This window comes from Hippocampus zosterae, chromosome 2, assembly GCF_025434085.1.
Source record: "Hippocampus zosterae strain Florida chromosome 2, ASM2543408v3, whole genome shotgun sequence".
Taxonomy (NCBI): domain Eukaryota; kingdom Metazoa; phylum Chordata; class Actinopteri; order Syngnathiformes; family Syngnathidae; genus Hippocampus; species Hippocampus zosterae.
Genome location: NC_067452.1, coordinates 9,514,141 through 9,529,165, shown reverse-complemented (window position 1 = coordinate 9,529,165; position 15,025 = coordinate 9,514,141). Strand labels below are relative to the sequence as shown.

Genomic DNA, 15,025 nt, shown 5'->3' with positions numbered 1-15,025 from the left:
CTATGGAAGTGGCACACATATGAGGATCGTAAACCATGTACACATTAAAGATTTTGTGAGCATCATTGGATTTTTTTGTGAAAGTAACAATTGGACAGACAAACTACCTTTTCTCATGCCACTCAATATTCATTCTTTTACAGTATGTTGCAGCTTTCTTAAGTAACATTTACTTACTTATCTGATAAGAATGAAATACTTTTTCACATTAAGAAATATTGATCAGAAGATTAATACTCAACCGTTCCTCTATTTTGTCTTCGTAATAGTTTTGGGAGTAGAAATGAAAATAAAACACACGCTTGTTTACGAGCAGTTGTGGCCAACATTTCAGGCACTGATTCAAATGTTTTGTTTCATTATCTTTTATGGCTGAAGCATTTTTAAATAATTGCTTTACAGATTTCTATTAAGGACTATCCAAACAATACCATGTTGTAGGTTTTAAATCGTACTTCAAATGTTTTTTGCAGGACTATACAGCTATAAAAAGAATGCCACACATGTATGGGAAACTTGACGATGGGAAACTATATCTAATCCATACTGAGTGCTGTGGTTGACACAGATCTCGTTTTGACCTCATTAGATTGTTGTGAACGATGGGTGTTGTTACGTGTCTTTTACAAACCTTGTCCCAGTAGCACATCAGGTCCTGGATCTCAACAGCAGAATCTTGCTTCTCGGCATGCGGCAGAGGAGTGCTGGTCTTTGTCATCTCCTCCAGCAACAAGAACTCCTGCAACAAAATGGACAAAACCGTGGGCAAAGGTATGCACATCTTTGATGCATTAAAAACACAAATTGCTAACGAATGATTGGCTACTGTTTTGTGGCTGCAACATTTGGAAGTTCTCACGTGATCAATTGAAATTCAGCGATAAGACGCAGACAGCACAGCCTGTCACAAAAATTCTATCAAATCCCATAAATGGGGGGTCAATAGTTGAAACGCCGACATAATTATGCAGGGACGGACCTGGATCCTCTGAATACTGACACGGCTCTCATAGAGTTTCTCTATGGCGCTGGGAAAGAAGAGTGTGACAGTGAGGCGCACTGCTGTGTACAGTGACACAGTCACAAAGACTCGGCTGGCTGAGATTTTATTTCCCAACAGGACATAGAGGGTGAAGGTGATGAAGACGATGATCTTGCTGGCACAGAAGAAGGAGGACATGTTGAGGCCGCGCAAATACGAGCTCATCATGATCTGGTAGATCTCCTTCCTACAGAGAATGGAGGAATATGATACTGGTGATAATGATGATGGTAATGAGGAGAAACACAGAAATTAAAAGCCAAATGACTCAGATTGACAGGGGAAATGCACTAATGAGACTTTATCACTGAACATTTTATTAGGCACATCTGCACAAACCTTTTTTTATTGGTGGGAGGGGAAGCGGGGCTATGCAACCCCGTGTGATATCCGGTCTACAGTTTGTGAGGTATCAAATTCCAACTATCTGATCCAATTTTTTCCTAATATGTATCCTATAGAGAGACAAGGCTAAGCTGGATCCTATCCAGGCTGATTTTGTGAAAAAGCCACACTGGACTGATTTTCATTTGGGGGCATATGCAGACTGTACAGATGTGTCTAAGGTTGTGGCTGAGTACACAAATGGATATGTTTCAAAACACACTATCACTTTTGTTGTGGTGAAGATGACATCATAGTTCTACAATAAAGCATCTTGCACGAATCTCACAAGCCATTTCAAGATGCGTTGTCATTCAACAACCCCGGCTGTGACAGAACATAAATTTCACCTTCTGACATCTGAGACCAAAGCAGCAAATGGTTTCTCCCAGGCATACATCTTGATGATCCTAATTCCAGACACCACCTCATTCATTATACGGATCCTGCTGTCAGTAAGAATGGCCGTCCTACTCCTGCGGATGAGGGTGAGTAAAGTTACTGAAAAGAGGTCAAATTAAAGACCTTGAAATTCACAGATTTAGATATAAAACCTTTGCAATTCTGAAGATGCAGCGCAGCTGGAAAATACACCCAGCGGTTTACTTTTTCCACATTTTGAGTTACAGGCCCATCCCAAAATGGAATAAATTCATTTGTTTCCTGAAAAATTCTACACATCGTAATGACAATCTGAAAATGTTATTTTTTCTTTAAAAAAACTAAATTAAGGTTTTGGAATGATCAGTCAAAGTCTGGATTTGAATCCAATTGAGATGCTTTGGTGTAAACTTAACGAGCAGTTCATGCTAGAAAACCCTCAAATATGGCCAAGTTGAAGCAATTCTGCAAAGAAAAGTGTGCCAAAAGTCCTCCACAGCCATGGGAAAGAGTCATCAACAATTATCGCAAACGCTTGATTTTAGTTTTTGCTGCCAAGGGTGGCACAACCCATGAGTAGGTTCAGGGGGCAATTACTTTTTCACATGGGGACAGGTAGGTTTGGATTTTGTGTGTGCGCGTGTTTGTGTGTGTGTGTGTGTGTGTGTGTGTGTGTGTGTGTGTGTGTGTGCGTGTGTGTGTGTGTGTGTGTGTGTAGCACAGTCACATGGCAGCTTTCTATTTGCTGTAGCAGGGACATCGGGTTTAATGAGAGTGTTAACAGAGCAACCATAACCTTTAAATTATTCTGAAATCTATTAAAAAGTCAAAGAAAAAAACCCCAGCACAACTATCACAACATTGATCCGTCCACGCGCCCATGCTAACACAATCATTCATTCATTCATCTTCCGAGCCGCTTGATCCTTACTAGGGTCGCGGGGGGTTGCTGGAGCCTATCCCAGCTGTCTTCGGGCAGTAGGCGGGGGACACCCTGAATCGGTTGCCAGCCAATCGCAGGGCACACAGAAACGAACAACCATTCGCACTCACACTCACACTCACACCTAGGGACAATTTAGAGTGTTCAATCAGCCTGCCACGCATGTTTTTGGAATGTGGGAGGAAACCGGAGCACCCGGAGAAAACCCACGCAGGCCCGGGGAGAACATGCAAACTCCACACAGGGAGGCCGGAGCTGGAATCGAACCCGGTACCTCTGCACTGTGAAGCCGACGTGCTAACCACTGGACAACCGGGCCGCTGCTAACACAATTTGCATAACAAAACATGTACAGAACTAGAAGCAGATTTTCTCCATAAATGTGCATACCTTGAGGAAAGATTGTAAGAAGGGTGCTTCGTAACTTGTTGTTCTGCTCTGCTATTTCACTCATACTACTCTAACTAGTACTCGTGTTGCTCAATACTGGGTTTTCCTGGCTTCTCTTGGAGGAATCAGAGTCAAGAATCGCTGAAATACTACCTGAATTTGGAAAACAGCCTCCCAAAAAGGGTCTGCGTGGGCATTAGGAACATGAGGACCACCATGCCTGCCAGGCAAGATGGCCCAATCTCCAGCCACAAGAGTCCCACCACAGCTGCAGCCTGGAGGGGCCCCACCCACAGGAAGTGCAGGAAGATTGTCAGCTGGTACAGAGATCAGGGGAAAAGGCAGATGAAGATGCAAATGTCATCACAGGCTAACACCAACTGAAAACATTCCTTGAACTCAAACCAAATAATCATAAACTTCAAGGCTTCAATGCTTGTACACATCACAGTACATGTCCATCCATACATAGATGGCAGATGACCATGTTGTGACAGAGACCCCACAACATTTTCAAGTCCCAAAACTCCTTTCATGCCGCACTGGATTTCCTGTCGGTGGCTTACTGTGTAGCTTACATCATCAAACTTGTTGACATCGTTGGAAAGCAGGTTGACAATCTGACCTGTCGTGGTCTTTCCCATTGCAGAATAGCTGAGACACAAAGCCTAGTTTTGAAAAACAAATTCAGTTCAGCAGAAAAAAACCCCAAATTGAATCAAATATGCACAACGTAAGCAAAGTGGGACAGTTCATTTTTGCGATATCTGTGTCAATTACACAAAGTCAAAGTTTACACATACTTTGTCATGCTACTGAATAAGAGATTATGCCTAAACATTTGTGACAACAGTGTATGTAAATAGTGTGGCAAAGGACACAGAGGAGGTGCCTTCAGATTAGTTTGGTCTATCTTGATGACATGTGGGTGATTATTACAAGAAGACGTAACACCGTGAATTGTGCCGCGCTTCAAGTACTCTTAACATTGTGGTGGAATATCACTAATAGTGTGTCAAAATTGAGACATTTCACAAGTTTCAATAGGCAAGGAAAGCAGCTTTATGTTTATAGCAGATTTCATACTACTTCAGGCAACTCAGTGTGCTTCACACACTAATAATGAACATGTCTGTGACAGAACTTGGCTGCACTTCATGTGCGCACTTCAACAATCAGCACAGGATTTCTTCTCTCATTAAAAAATTGGGTCAAGTGCTCCCAGGCCTGCCTACCTTTTTGTAGATCATGTGACACATGGCCACTCTGATTTTCATGCCAACTCGCTGGACATTGAAGAAGTAGAGGTGGTGCAACAGATTGAGACCGATGGTGAAGATTGAAAGGCCGGCTGCGTAGCCGAGGGTCTCGTTCAGGGCCGCTTTATTGTGTGGGTCATAATCCTCAAAGTAGCGGATTATATATCCTAGAAGGACTGGTTGGATCACCTTTATCACCTCCTGATATTAAAGAGGAAGAGGCAATTTCTTGTAAAACAGTGACTCACTCTTAGTTCAGTGTGTAACAGGATGCTCTGATTCTAATCTGTGGTTCTAACATTTCTCCACACATTCATTCATTCATTCATTCATCTTCCTAACCGCTTGATCCTCACTAGGGTCGCGGGGGGGTGCTGGAGCCTATCCCAGCCGTCTCCGGGCAGTAGGCGGGGGACACCCTGAATCGGTTGCCAGCCAATCGCAGGGCACACAGAGACGAACAACCATTCACACTCACACTCACACCTAGGGACAATTTAGAGTGTTCAATCAGCATGCCATGCATATTTTTGGAATGTGGGAGGAAACCGGAGCACCCGGAGAAAACCCACGCGGGCCCGGGGAGAACATACAAACTCCACACAGGGAGGCCGGAGCTGGAATCGAACCCGGTACCTCTGCACTGTGAAGCCGACGTGCTAACCACTGGGCTACCGGGCCGCCTCTTCTCCACACATATGAATGTGAATGTTTTAGTTGCTCGATGCAAACTCTCAAACTGACCTCAACAAGGGTGAACAATCCCAGCACTGAATAGATCTTCCAAAAACACCTGATGATGACTCTTGAAAGTTTTGGCTTCCGCAATTCTTTGGTGGCCACCTGGACCTCATGATCCCAATATCTGTGAAAGAAAAAGTATTGGAAAAGTCAAATCGAATGATTTATCTGGCTGCAAAGGGTCAAGTGGTCACGTGATCTCCTCAAACTCAGATCGCCTGCAGCAAAAATGCAAACAAAGTCCATGAATGGGATTAAAAGAATTGGAGACACAACCATATTCGGAATACGATCAACGAATGACGCAGGTAGCATGGTCCCACACCGTAACTAAACAAAATCTTTTCACCACAAACGATAAACAACTCTTTCTATTTACTCAAGAGTTTCTTCAAACTGACTGATGCATGGTACCCCATTTTTCAGAGGTCCTCGGATAGTCATACTGTTCCTGTACTGTACTGTGAAAAACTTGAAATGCCATTCCGGTTCTAAAGGTGTCATATACAGTATGCTTTTCTTAATTTCCTCCAACTTGCTTAGAGAGAAGGTCGCAGTACAGATGGCGCTGGTTAGAGTGTATTATAAAATATGCAAGAATGCAAAGAACCTATGCCTGAATGTTGTGAGCAGATTGAGCTCTATTTTTGACATTGCCCATCTTCTGTTGATAGAAACCCAATTCAGATGAAGTTGGGACATTCTGTTTAGCATAATAGAATGATCTGCAAAAGACATTCAACCTGTACCGTATTGGCCCAAATATAAGACGGTGTTTTTTGCATTGAAAAGAGTGGGGGGCGTCTTTTATTCGGGGTCTAGACATTATACCCATTCACGACGCTGAATGGCGCCAGATATCATTGAAGCGAATGCCGCACTTGACTCCCCAGGCCAAAGCCAACCCGTCACGAAGAATAAAAATAAAAATAGCGGTAGCATGAAGAATAAAAATTAAAAATAGCGGTAAGAAAGAAAAGAGAAGAAAATAATCGAAGAGGTAACAGAAAATGGAGAAACGTAGCGACAATCTGGAGAAAAGTGGGTCGAAGATCGGCCAGGTTAACCGGCAGATGAGGAGACGTTATGATGTAATTTACATTTCAAAAACCAGAAGCCATTCATTTACGAAGGTGATTGCACTTTGGTTTATATATTTAAATGTCCAGATATTAAGATTTGAATGTCAAGTCAAGTCAAGTCAACTGTATTTATAGAGCACTTTCAAACAGCCATCGCCGCACACAAAGTGCTCTACCTGGAGCAATTTAACATTTACAATAAACAGTAAAACAAATCGGTAGAGTTCCGGTATGACAGCGAGAGGGTAAGCAGCAAACGCGAGGAGCTCCCGGCCGTACGAGCAAAAAACGGAGAAAAAAATCGACAAAAGAACGGAGGCAGCGATCCGAACACATGATAAGATGGATATGAACAAAGCTCTGCCTGGAAAGGGAAAGGAAAAAAAGAAGAAGAGCGAGAAACAGACTGAAAACACGCACAACGAAGGTGAAGGGGGATCGGCGCTAGGGGCTACTGCTAACATAGCATTAGCTCACGACTTCGACAATCAACCTGCCTGGGTGTCGGCATTGCAGGCTAATCTACAGAGCGGACTCGGAGAAATAAGAGCCAAAATGGACACGGGACAACACCATTTGGACGGCAAATTGGACAGAATCGCCAAACAAATGGAGGAGATGAAACAAGGACTTGAAAACTTGCGGGAGGAAACTAACAGAAAGCTCGAATCCGTGAACGCTGACATCCGGGTGCAAAGGAAGGATATTGAGATGCTGGAAGAAAGAGCAGGTGATGTGGAGGACTGGAGTACAGAGGTACAGGAAATTCTCACTGACTCACTCGAACAACAAAGGAAGCTCCAACAGAAAGTGGCCGACTTGGAAGGGAGGTCAAGGAGGAACAACATCCGAATTTGGGGACTGAAAGAGGGGGTCGAGGGAGATTCCACAATCGACTATGTTGATAAGCTTATCCATAAAGAGCTGGGAATCCCCGAAGATATTCAACTGGAGATACAAAGGGCGCACAGAGCGCTAGCTCCAAAACCAGTATTGAACAAACCACCACGAGCGATGATAGTAAACTTCCTGAGATTCAACATCAAAGAAAACGTACTCAGGAAAGCCTGGCGAACGCCGCTCCAAGTGGAGGGAAACAGAGTGACCTGGGACCATGACTACGCGACAGAAGTGGCGGCTAAACGTCGAGAATATGCTGGACTTAAAAAAATTCTAAAGGAGAAGGGAATTAGGTTCCAATCCCCGATGGACACACTGAGGGTCCACTGGACTGAAGGAGTGAAGATATACAACAGCGCTCAGGAGGCAGCGGAAGCGATGCGGATGAGAGGGTGGCAGGTGCCGAGCCTTGGAAAAGAGAACCCGACGACACAACAGAGACTGGAGGCAGCGCGCAAGTGGACAAAGACCAAGAGATAATTGCGAGAAAATTTGGACGAGACAAGGAATGAAGGACAAAAGCTGCGGAACAAAGAACTCGGACAGGAATGCAGCTGTTCTCAAAGGACTTTTGGAATCCGCATAACTTTTTTTAATCTCCCGGGTTCAACGGTTGGTGAGTAAAGAACAAATTTTGTGTGGGGATGCTGTTAAGTTTTCGAAGGGGGGAGCAACTTTGAGTTTAAATAATTAGAAATCAGACGATTGGCTATGAATGTTCGGGTGTAAACGAAGGTTATATAGAGCAACGTAATTTGATTGAAGGGTGGGGTTTCTTTTCCCAAAATAATCCACTGAAGTAGGTTAAAGAATGTTTAAAAATATACAAAGCTCCGGCCGGGAGCTCTTGAACTGCATTGTTGGACTTTTGTAGTGAGCTAGGGAGATTAGCACTGGAGATGATCTCTGCCACTAGGGGGGCCCTCTCACTAGGAGAGGCTTTACCCCCCACCCACCAACAGGGGAAATGGGATATGAAAAGGGAATCCCTTAATGCCTTGGAAACTCAATTTTTGATTGATGTTGACCATTTTTTATGTTTTATGGTTATAGTGTTTAGTATGTATGTTGTGATCCGGGACATGGGGGTAAATACAGGATATTCCAAAAAGATTGATGGTTCAACATAGAGACATTAAGGTGGTGTCATTAAATGTGAATGGCATGAACAACCCAGTAAAGAGGGGGAAGGTGTTGACAAAATTAAGAAAGGAGGAGATGCAGGTCATTTTTTTACAAGAAACACACCTGACGCCACGAGAACATGAAAAATTGAAAATGTATGGGTACACTAATACATACTATAGTTCATTTAAAGAATGCCATAGGAGAGGGGTGGCTATATTAATGAAGAACTCCGTGAAATTTGAAATTGACAAAGAGATAAAGGATAGAGAAGGGCGGTACACAGTGGTCAAGGGGATGATGGAAGGCGAGAAGGTCACATTAATCAATGTATATGCTCCACCAGATAGTGAAAGGAACTTTTTTGAAGACCTTTTCAATGTCATAGCTATGGAAATGGAAGGGCTCTTGATATGCGGAGGGGACTTCAATGTGGTGTTAAACCATGAATTGGATACAACAAGCACAAGAAAGTCTAGGATACATATAACCAAGTGCATCAACACACAAATAAAACAACTAGGGATTATCGATGTATGGAGGGATACACACGCATCACATAGAGACTACACACATTACTCTCACCCACATGCAACCTATGCTAGAATAGACCATTTTTTCGTGAAGATAGAGGATAGACACAGAGTGGAAGACTGCAGAATCGGTGTCACAGATTTGTCAGACCACAGCGCAGTGTATATGACAGTGAAATTGACCATTAGAAGGAAATCTACAATTTGGAGGTTGAATGTAGGTTTATTGAATGACAAGGAATTAGTACAAGAAATAAAGGGAGATATAGTCAAATATAGGGAAGAAAATGACAATGGAGAAGTTAACCCAAATATTGTGTGGGATGCTCTGAAGACAGTGAAATTGACCATTAGAAGGAAATCTACAATTTGGAGGTTGAATGTAGGTTTATTGAATGACAAGGAATTAGTACAAGAAATAAAGGGAGATATAGTCAAATATAGGGAAGAAAATGACAATGGAGAAGTTAACCCAAATATTGTGTGGGATGCTCTGAAGGCAGTAATAAGAGGAAAACTTATAGCACATGCAATACGGCTTAAAAGAATAAGACAAGAGTCATATGAAAACTTAACAAGAGAACTGAAAGAACTTGAAGATCAACATAAAAGGACAAAAAACGCAGAGGTACTTATGAAGGTCGCAGACACCAGAAAGGAAGTAGATCGAATACTATTCACGGAGGTGGAAAAAAGAGCACGGTTTGTGAAACAGGTTTACTACGAAGGTGGGTCCAGGGCAAGTAAATTACTGGCACGAAGGTTAAGGGTACAACACAATTCACAAGATTAGGTTCCCCAGAACAAATGAATTATTAAAAGAACCGAAGGAAATAGAGGAAGCATTTCGGCAGTATTATAAGACTTTATATACACAATCGGATGCTGCAGATGAAGAGAGTATTGCAACATTTTTAGAGGACCTGGAATTACCATCAACAGGGGGAGAAGATAATGAAACCCTGAACTCTGAAATTACTGCAGAAGAATTGGAGATCGCGATCAGCGGAACGAAAAATTGTAAAGCAGCGGGTAGTGATGGCTTCCCCTCAGAGTTTTACAAGATATTTAGTCAGGAATTACGTCCCCTTTTGCTATCGTCACTAAGATATACCATGAAGGAGGGCAAGATTCCAAGGTCATGGAAAGAGGCAATAGTCTCTATAATCCCCAAAGAGGGTAAAAGTAAAGAGTTATGTAGTAGCTACAGGCCAATATCCATACTTAACGTTGATTATAAGATCTATACCTCAATCATATCCAAAAGATTGGAGACTTTCATGCCTGATATTATAGATAGAGACCAGACGGGTTTTGTCAAAGGGAGACAGGCCCAGGATAATATAAGAAAAACTTTACACTTAGTGGAGGCGATTCGGAAGGCAGGAACGAGTGCAGTGTTGGTGAGCATGGATGCAGAAAAGCCATTCGATAGTGTGCGGTGAGTCTATCTATATAAAGTCATGGAAAAATTCGGCTTCAACGGAGATTCGATTAGTTGTACAGACACTGTATAACGGGCCAACTGCAAGAGTGAAAGTGAATGGCAGCTTGACGGACCGAATAACACTTGAAAGGTCGACCAGACAAGGATGTTGCCTCTCACCAACACTATTCAATATCTTCATTGAACCTCTAGCCCAGGCAATCAGACAGAATCACAACATCAAAGGCGTGGAACTGAGAGGCTCAGAACACAAATTGAGCCTGTTTGCCGATGATCTGATAGCATACGTAACACAACCGGAAGAGAGCTTCCCTAAACTGATAGAACAATTGGAAGAATATGAACGTTACTCAGGATATAGACTTAATGTGACAAAAACGCAGATCCTGGCACTTAACTACACACCATCAAAGTTGATGAAGGGAAAATACAAAGTAAAATGGGACAGTGAGACGGTCAAATACCTAGGGGTGTATGTCACGAAAAGCATGGACAAACTGTTTGAAACGAACTATACAAAGATTAATCAAGCCATCAAGGCGGACCTGGGGAGATGGTCGACACATGTCCTAGACTTGAGCTCTAGAATAGAAATGGTCAAAATGAACATACTGCCGAGATTGCTGTACCTCTATCAGTCGCTGCCGGTACCCATACCACAGAAACAATTTATAGAATGGGATAAACTGACCTCAAGATTTATCTGGGGGGGTAAGCGACCGAGGATCAGGTTGACGACACTACAGTTGCCCAAGAAGAAGGGAGGATTGGCGGTACCGAATTTTAAGGATTACTACCGTGCAGCACAACTCAGAGCAGTGGCATGTTGGTGTAACAGAGAGTATAGAGCAAAATTGAAAGACATAGAAGTGATGGCCGAGGAATACCTGACTCAACCACTGCTGGGGGACAGAAGATTATTTCGGGTAAAGGAGGGCTTGATAGATCAAATAACAAAATTTACTTTAAATACATGGTTCACCATAGTAAAAGAAAATAAATTAGAAAAGGAGGTGAAGATCCTAAGGTGGCTATCACATGATGAGGACTTTCAACCAGGGAAAGATTATGGCTTCAAAAGATGGGAAAGAAAAGGTATTACAGCGATAAGTACGATGATAGAAAAGGGGGAGATACCGACCTTCCAAAAAATGAAAGACATGTTTGATCTAGAAAGGAGCGACCTCTTCAGGTATCTACAAGTTAGAGACTATTATACAAAAGAGATAAAAATGGGTACGACAACTGAAAGACATGATGTAATACAGGTAATGATGGATGCATATAAAGGGGGCAAGAGTACGGTGATTTCATCCCTATACAAAGGGCTCCTGTTGAACAAGGGGAATTCGACTCTGTACGTAAAAGAGAAATGGGAAAAGGAACTCCAAACCGAGATAACGGAGGAAGTATGGTTGAATATGTGCAAGATACAACAATCAACAACCGCTTCGAGACGTTGGCGGGAGTTTGGTTGGAAAAATATTATGAGGTTTTTTATAACCCCAGGGATGACCGGGAAATACAAACAAGGGCAGAGTGAGTGCTGGCGGTTATGTGGACAGGACAGATTGGTAGATCATGCACACATATTTTGGAAATGTCAAAGGCTGAAAGGCTATTGGGAAGAGGTTTGGAGAGAACTGAAAAAGATAATCGGTTATGAAATACCAAAGACCGGCTTAGTGATGTATCTGGGCAATATAAATCAAGGTAATGTACTACCGAGAGACGAGTACTTGGTAAAGGTGTTGCTGGTAGCCAGCAAGAAGGCCATAACAAGAACATGGTTGAAAACTGACCCGCCAACAAAGAACCTGTGGCTGGAAATAGTGGGAGAAATATTTGAGTTGGAAAGATTCACATACATATTAAGGGTCCAAGTAGGGAAGTTTAAAACGAGATGGGGAAAATGGGAGGAGTACAAAAATAAATGAATGAGGGAATGACACCACAAATCGTGATAGGTCACTATAGATTCCGGATATAAATCCAACATAAGGGACACCTGTCATTGTTGATCACAACATTCTACTATTTTTAGTTGTAGGGGTTTTTTTTGTTTTTGTTTTTTTTGTGTGTGTTTTTTTTTGGTTTTTCTTTTTTTCCCCCAAATAGTTTTGTATGTCATTTGTTGGTCCCTATGTTAAAGGGCCGTTACAGCCATGCATGGACGATGTAATGGAAACTAAACACGGGTGGAAATGAACGACGTCCTCTGTATTCATATGTTCAGATTTGTATGGTCCTATGTGTGGTTGAAATAATAAAAATGCTAGTTACAAAAAAAAACAAAAACAAATCGGTAATAAAGACGGTAGAAAGCACCAAACAGTAAAACCAAGAAAAATCTAAGTCATGAGGCAAAATAACATGCTCTTGCTCTCAAATATATTGTTATAATCATTTGTTTCAGATGTACTGTAATTATTTTCTGTATAAAAATTAATTTGGTGTTCACTAAGTCATTTTTCAAACTTGAAAAACAGGGGGTCGTCTTACACTCAGGGCCGTCTTCTATTCGGGCCAATACGGTATTTAATTGAATATGCTACACAGACCAAATATTTAATGGTCAGATCAATAAACTTTACTATTGTTAGCAACTAATCATGACCCTTGAATTTTTTTAGCTGAAACAAATTCACAAAAAGATCGGAGAAGTGGCAAAAAAAACTGAGAAAGTTGAGGAATGCTCATCAAACACCTGTTTGGAACATCCTACAGGTGAACAGGCTAAGCGCTGGGTGCCATGATTGGGTCGAAAAAGCTCTTTTTCCGAACAATTTTTCTTGGGAAACGAGTATTTCAAGTTTGATGTTCAACTGCTCTTCATGAAAAATATGGTAAAAAGGTAGAAATGCACTTTTTTACTGATGGAAGAAGAGGTTGAAAGCTTTCTTTTGGGTAGGTTCCACGCGTATATAGCGGCAGAACTCAATTTTGTGTAGGCCTTCAAAAACTAGTCAAATGGCCAAAAATGGCAGGCACCACTTCTCCCAATTTGAGAACAAGGGATGGCAAGAAATTTGTTAATGCTCTTCCGGGCAAATACACCAAAGGCGTTCCAAATCTGTCTGCATGTAGACTGCACGCAGTAGGCGGAGCGCGCCTCAGGCTCGACCCTGCCGGTAAAAATTTAAAAAATAAATACCCCAGTCTGGATGCGTACTTTGGCATGTTAACGGCAACCTAACTTAACTAGCTCTGTTTGCTTTTTCAAGGACTGCTTACCAGTCAGCTCGCTGCCACAAACAGGCGCTCATGACACACTCAACATTTTGCACACTCACGTCTATTTTCAGTGTGGAATCAGAAATACTGTTGTAAAACACAAGATGACATGTGTTTGGCCGATTGGGTCTTCAACCAAGGCGGATGTGTGTGTTGCGGGTTGACCTCTTGGATCACTCGCGTCACATGAACAGGCATATGCGTGTGATTGAATATTTGTCTAAATATCGTTTCTAACACACAACTTTTGTGGTTGAATCGGATTGACGTGATAATGACATTGAATAGTGACACCTCTTGGGTTGACACCTCTTCAAATACCGTCAGTCAGTTCACAAAGACATGAAAAAGTCCTCGCAGTAAACATTAATAGTTACAAATCTCAAATAATGTGGGCTTTCTATCAATCTATAAAATATGACAAATATCAGGGTGTGAATGAGATGATGGGGGTGAAATCACGATGCAATGGTGCATCTAGTCTCATGTGTTGTACAAATCCAATTCCAGTGAAAATGGGACGTTGTGTTTGCAAATACGATTTACAAATCATTCATTCATTCATTCATTCATACACTTTCCAAACCGCTTTCTCCTCACTAGGGTCGCGGGGGGTGCTGTAGCCTATCCCAGCTGTCTTTGGGCAGTCGGCGGGGGACACCCTGAACCGATTGCCAGCCAATTGCAGGGCACACAGAATGGAACAGCCAGTCGCGCTCACACCCACACCTATGGACAATTTGGAGTGTTCAATCAGCCTGCCATGCATGCTTTTGGAATGTGAGAGGAAACCGGAGGACCCGGAGAAAACCCACGCAAGTACGGGGAGAACATGCAAACTTCACACAGGAAGGCTGGAGCTGGAATTGCACCGTGAAGTCGACGTGCTAACCACTCGACTACCGGGCCGCCCATTTGCAAATCATGTTCAACCTATATTTAATTGAATACACACCCAAGACAAGATGTTTAATTTCAAATTTTCCAATTGATCAGGGTCATGTCTACCACTGTGTCACATCACCTTGGATAAATGGCTTTTGCGTTGCAGAGTAGAGTTTTAAGCTGCACATAGGGATGTAATGCCAAACTGTATTTACTGGTTTCCTGAAGTGTTCCTGAGCCTGTGGGACGTTCCAAAGAGGTGTTTGATGAGTATTCCTCAACTGTCTCATTCTTTTCTGCCACCTCCGTCAGATTTTTTGGAACAAGTGTAGCCATAAAATTCTAATTTACTGATTGTTCGTCAAAAACAATAAAGGTAATCAGTTTAAGACCTGGATATAAATAAAAAATGTCTGTACTGTGTAAAAAAACGTTAAATGTTTTTTTTGTGTGTTTAATTTATCAAAAGTAATAAATAAAAAATGTAACAATGTTTTGTTATTGAAAGCATTCTAATTAGTAGCTTTATCATGTTTTGTTCAAATTGCATGTTCTCCCTGTTGTCTGTATGGATTTTCTGCGGGCACTGCGGTTTGCACCCACATTTCAAAAACATGCATGCTAGGTTAATGGAACACAGTTCAGGGTGTCCCCAACATAATGCAGCTGAGATAGGCTC

The 15,025-nt window shown here is 42.2% G+C and overlaps 1 protein-coding gene across 2 annotated transcripts in view; it reads right to left on the bottom strand.

The window, feature by feature from the left end:
- The window catches only part of abcc4 (ATP-binding cassette, sub-family C (CFTR/MRP), member 4), a 40,748-nt gene that overhangs the window by 17,656 nt on the left and 8,067 nt on the right, over window positions 1-15,025 (bottom strand). For both annotated transcript variants that reach the window (XM_052052258.1, XM_052052266.1), the window contains exons 3-9: window positions 5,144-5,264; window positions 4,376-4,600; window positions 3,719-3,808; window positions 3,294-3,457; window positions 1,777-1,902; window positions 980-1,229; window positions 632-739 (exon numbers count right to left, since the gene is read on the bottom strand). In XM_052052258.1, the coding sequence (XP_051908218.1) occupies window positions 632-739; window positions 980-1,229; window positions 1,777-1,902; window positions 3,294-3,457; window positions 3,719-3,808; window positions 4,376-4,600; window positions 5,144-5,264 (1,084 nt within the window). The remainder of the gene's footprint in view (window positions 1-631; window positions 740-979; window positions 1,230-1,776; window positions 1,903-3,293; window positions 3,458-3,718; window positions 3,809-4,375; window positions 4,601-5,143; window positions 5,265-15,025) is intronic.